Source organism: Montipora foliosa, chromosome 6 (genome assembly GCF_036669935.1).
Source record: "Montipora foliosa isolate CH-2021 chromosome 6, ASM3666993v2, whole genome shotgun sequence".
In the NCBI taxonomy this organism is placed as follows: Eukaryota; Metazoa; Cnidaria; class Anthozoa; order Scleractinia; family Acroporidae; genus Montipora; species Montipora foliosa.
In genome coordinates this window covers 59,651,360-59,656,359 of record NC_090874.1, presented here as the reverse complement: position 1 = coordinate 59,656,359, position 5,000 = coordinate 59,651,360, and the positions used below count along the sequence as shown (strand labels likewise).

The 5,000-nt window shown below is 36.4% G+C and overlaps 1 protein-coding gene across 1 annotated transcript in view; it reads right to left on the bottom strand.

The window, feature by feature from the left end:
• Positions 1-4,585, bottom strand: part of LOC138007977 (sulfide:quinone oxidoreductase, mitochondrial-like) — a 14,094-nt gene extending 9,509 nt beyond the window's left edge. The window contains exons 1-4 of the mRNA XM_068855129.1: positions 4,321-4,585; positions 2,868-3,038; positions 1,502-1,555; positions 343-537 (exon numbers count right to left, since the gene is read on the bottom strand). Coding sequence (XP_068711230.1) covers positions 343-537; positions 1,502-1,555; positions 2,868-3,038; positions 4,321-4,509 — 609 coding nt within the window. The 5' untranslated portion in view covers positions 4,510-4,585. The remainder of the gene's footprint in view (positions 1-342; positions 538-1,501; positions 1,556-2,867; positions 3,039-4,320) is intronic.
• Between the last annotated feature and the right edge of the window lie 415 nt (positions 4,586-5,000).

Sequence of the window (5,000 nt, the reverse complement as noted above, 5' to 3'; positions counted from 1 at the left end):
GTATTGGAGTGCATTCATGAATCTGTGACACAACAAAGGGTGGTTATTTTCACAATAAAGTGAAGGGCCAGCAGCTTCTGCAGTAGACATGTAAATACCAAAAAACTAAAACTTTATTCAAATAATTTGATTTATTAACTTTAATATGATATATAGTTTGACCCTAAAAAGTATACAAACAAATAGCAGTGCGACAATTTCATTTTTCCGCAGGTCTACACCTCATTTTCCTTTACCAAGACCTTAAAAGCATTGCTATTAGTATTATTTAATTATCATCAATTGTTATTCAAGTAGCCCTTGACAATTTGACACAGTATATCAACATAATCTAAGTATTACCTCTCTGAAGTAAGCTTCTGCCAAATACATGATTTTCTGTGGAGCACCCAAACATTTGATAGGGGTATTTGGCACAGTAAAAATTGCATTTCCTTCTTGGAAATTTTGTATGGCCTTCCAAGTGTCATTAACTGTCAAGGGAGAGTAATTACTCCCTACACCTGGCGTCCCTAATGCTCGCTCAAGACCAACAACCTATAAACATCAACAAGAATGATATACTGTACACATGAAAACGTACACAGTAAACAAGAAAAACATACAAGATTTGTTAACCCAGTCACACCATTACTGATGTGATCATCGCTAACCCACGCCACTCTATTAGTGACGATGTAGGGTTTATAATACGAAAATACAGGACACATACTGTACATGTATACATGGCTTTAAATGTAGTTGCACTTAATACTCACACAGAGTTTCAGAAAAATAAGGTCCACTTCACCTTCCATAAGAGAAAAATGGAAAGGTAGGAAGCTGACACCGCCATGTAGAACCAGACATGTGTAAATGCTATGTATAGTTTATCATATAACTAAGTTGAGCTATATAAAGGCTATTTACTGCTCCTTACTTGCTATGTAATAACTAAAAACAATTATTGAATTCGGCTTTCGTAGAATATGAAGAATTCTGCAGATCTATCTCAGAGGATGTTATCCACCTCGGCCTTCGGCCTTGGTGGATAACACCCTCCTTGACCTGCAGAATTCTTCATATCCTACTCAGCCTCATTTAATAATTGCTAAATATTTTTTCTGAAACTCCGTGTGAGTATTAAAGGACAACTACGAAAAGCCATGTGGTAAGTTTTATCGATTTCCATTCGCAATTTCTTACAACGTTCTACACTTGAACTTCACTCCATAATTACAGTCCAGTAAGTTCTAGCTCAGGGAGACTCAAGAAAAGCTACATGTAGAAGGTGCATGATAATTTTGTCTTAACAAAGTTTACAAAGTATACATGTAATCATGAATGGTTAATTAAACCGACGAGTTATATCATAATTAAGTGATTGACTGCTGGTACTATATTTTGCGGAGCAATGACTTGTCTAAATACTATTAATAGTATCTTATTTTATTTTATAGAAATAAATTCATGAAAATTAATATGTAAAATCATTATTATTGAATGCCTTAATATTCCCTACCTTATCAAATCTCAGCTGAAGGCCAACAGCCACAATCAGAAATTCATAACCAATCTGAAAATGAATGGAAAAAAGAAACCAATGATCTAATCTTTCCATCAAGTTAAATTTTAGGACATCATTTACTTGCATGTACAATATAAAGGATCTTTTTTTTCATCATGTTAAGATTGCAACTCAGTTTCTGTATTCCTCCTTGATCAAAAACACTAACTAAACTACTTTCTCCAAAAAAAACATTCATATTAACCCTATCCCTCATAAGATTACCACTGTCTTTACTCTTTCTATCACCAGACGATTTTAATACTCATCAAAAAACTGGCCAGTGCAGGGATGAGTGGATTCATGCAAGTTACATCTTTGGTCATACATGAAGACCTTTCAAAAACTACCGCTATATGCCTTTACCCTCTCCCTCCTAAGACAGCCATTATTTGTAGAATTAACTCGGTCTAATGCGAAACGATTTTGCTTGTCAATAGGGATGAACAGGTTAAGCTTTACAAGTCATGTCTCACTTCCTGAACTGTACTAGTCATAAGAGCTCTTATAAGTTGTAGAGGTGTGTTTCTATAGTTGGGTAAGTTTCTCCTGACCAATAATTCTCTACAAGCTGTAAATAAACTCATAACCTGAGTTCTCACCACAAGGTGTCAGAGAGCCAGGCTGTAATATTTATAACTCTCTAAGTCTTCATTTTGTTAAGCAAGAAAGGTCCAATTGGCAGTTTAGCATGATTACAACAATGACCATAAACTTGAATGATAATATTTGCTAGAATATAACTTTGTTATAGTCACACAAAAGGCTAGAGTTGAGCACAATCATGTTGAACAAGGACAGATCTTTCAAAAAAGTCTCCCAGATGCATCACATGAGCATTCCGTTCCATAACTTACACTAGCTTAACAATGTTATTTCATTGAATTTAATGAAGTTTGTTCTTAACACTTGCTAAATACATTTTCCATCTTTTTTATGACACTTTCGCAAGTCAAAATGATAACAATAACAATAATAACTGGACAATTTTTTTTATGGATTTTAAACACACCTAAAAACCACTGCATTCAACCTACAGTGTAACTAAATTGGCTTGAGTTGTCTTCATTTGTCTTAATTTACTTAATGAAAGATGCTCCTAGACTTGCATCACTAGACTTTAATAAATGTGACTAATTATGGCTATGGCATAATGCAACAACTATTAATTTTCATCATGCCACTTACCCAAGGACTTGTAAGCTTTGGTGAAAAATGTATATTGGATCCCAAATGGTGTTATCTCGAAATGCTCATTATACCGCTGAATACTAAGTGATCTTACACTAAAAAATTGACATAAGATGTCAAAATTACTCACCTCTTTTCCATCAGCTGTGACAACAATATTCTTGTCAGGGTTGAATTCCACAACTTTACTTTTAAACCAAGTACAACCAGGTGGTATAAGACTGCCAGTCGGTCGCACTGATTCCTCCAAGCGTTCAATACCGCCTCCCACTAAAGTCCAAAGCGGTTGATAATAATGATTCTGGTGACAAAAGACATCAGACAATATTTTAGATCCTGTGCCATGTAAGTTTGAGTCCAACGCCAAGTTTTGGCACTTTTTCTTGGACTTGAAAGGCCTTAATTTGCAAATTTATTTCTCTAAAGAACAGATAAGGAAATTTGAAGAAAGGAAGGACCTTCCTTGTCCAAGCATTAATTTTGGTTACAATACCTCATTTCCTTAATAGCCATGGGTCAGGAATAGAACAGGTGAACCAGTATCAAATATGTTGCCTTTTGTTTGGATTTTTTGTTTTTATATTTGCACATATATTAAGCTAATTGTCAAATAATATTAAAACTCTGTGTGGTGACTTATTGGAGGATTTGAATGGTTACCTTGCAACCTGGAGATGTATAACGAGTACAATGTAGGAGAATGAGGGAGTTTGGTTTCCTTGTACTGTATGAAATGATGAGAACAAAAAAAACAAGAACACCTAGCAGTAAAATGCTGGCTCAACTTTCTTCATGCTGTCCATGTTGACATTTCAATGGTACGGTGGATTATCAAAGCACAGATATTGCACTTCCATGGTGACTTTGCCACATGATGAAGCATATAATTTGACAGCATACTGTTTTCCTTTTTGAATAATATTGATACAGAAGATACAACCAAAGTTACATGTCAAGAAGTGAAAGTGAACACGTTCTATGTTTCATAAATATAATGCCAGAGCTTTGACTTTTTAGCAATGTCCCCTCTCTTGCAATTTCCCACTTGCCCATCCTACCCAAACACTCCTAAGGCCTAGGAGGTTTGTAACACTTTTCTTAAGGTTATCGTTACGCTATAGTTTTTCATCGCAAGTAAAGTACTTGATTGATTTGAATATTTCCATTTACAGTTTGCGTTTTCTTTTTGCTTTCTTATAAATGTATTAATTGAGGCCCCGGTACGAAAAAGAGAGCTGTGCATGTGAACATGCACGCGCGCGAAAAAAACTCACGTACGGGACGTCTTCGCCAAATACAGGTTTAAAAGGTCAATAAAGAGAAACTCGCGCAATAAAGAAAAAGTGATATTTCTTTGGGTAACTGAGATCGAAATAGTCTGGGATATAAAGTCTCAAGTGAAATCAAAATGCGCAAGGGTTCGATTGGAACAAATGTACAGTTTGAAGAAACTTTCATAATTCAGACTTCCGCTTATGAGCTTTCACAGTAGCCTATTGACACGCTTTACCTTCTTGGTTTCTCCAGACTAAAGAAACTCCAATAGCAAAAGTTCAGGAAAAAAAGACAATTATTCACCTTACCTCGGAGGGTTCAATAATAGCGGTGGCATGGGGATATTTTCGACATAGTGTGGCTGAAATAGAAAGACCCCCTGATCCACCGCCAACCACGACGAACTGAAAATTCTGCTTCGATTTCCTTTCAAATGATGTGCTGAAAGCCCGGGCACCTAGTCTGTAGGGCACATTTAAATATCTGACCATAAACATCTTCTGCTGAACGGGTTACACAAGTTGCGTGATTTAAGCAAGAAAACCACCACTCTCGTTCCCAGATGCCATCGTTTCTCTTAGCCAGCGGGGCCTTCGCACGAGGTCTACACAGTTGCGTCAGTATCACCGAGAGATTATGAAGGTAAGAGAAGTAATCCCTCATATTGGCCCTATTCCCATCGTAATCCCTCTTAGGTTATTTTTAGATGATATCAATTTTCCCGCGGATAATGTTACCGCGTGCGTTACGTGCGGGAAGTTTCGTGGAGGAGAGAAAGTGCACTGTTGTAAAGATCTTTCTCTCCACTCTATGAATATCTAAGAATTGAGTCGTCATAGTTTAATCCCGCGAAGAAAATCAAGACCGCGTTAACCAAGTCAGCGATATATTACTTGTTGACTGTAGTCTGCGAATTGCCAATGTTTACAAGGTTCTCATCGCTTATAAAACTCGATCCTTTCAAGATACAGGTTTCAAACATCTATGA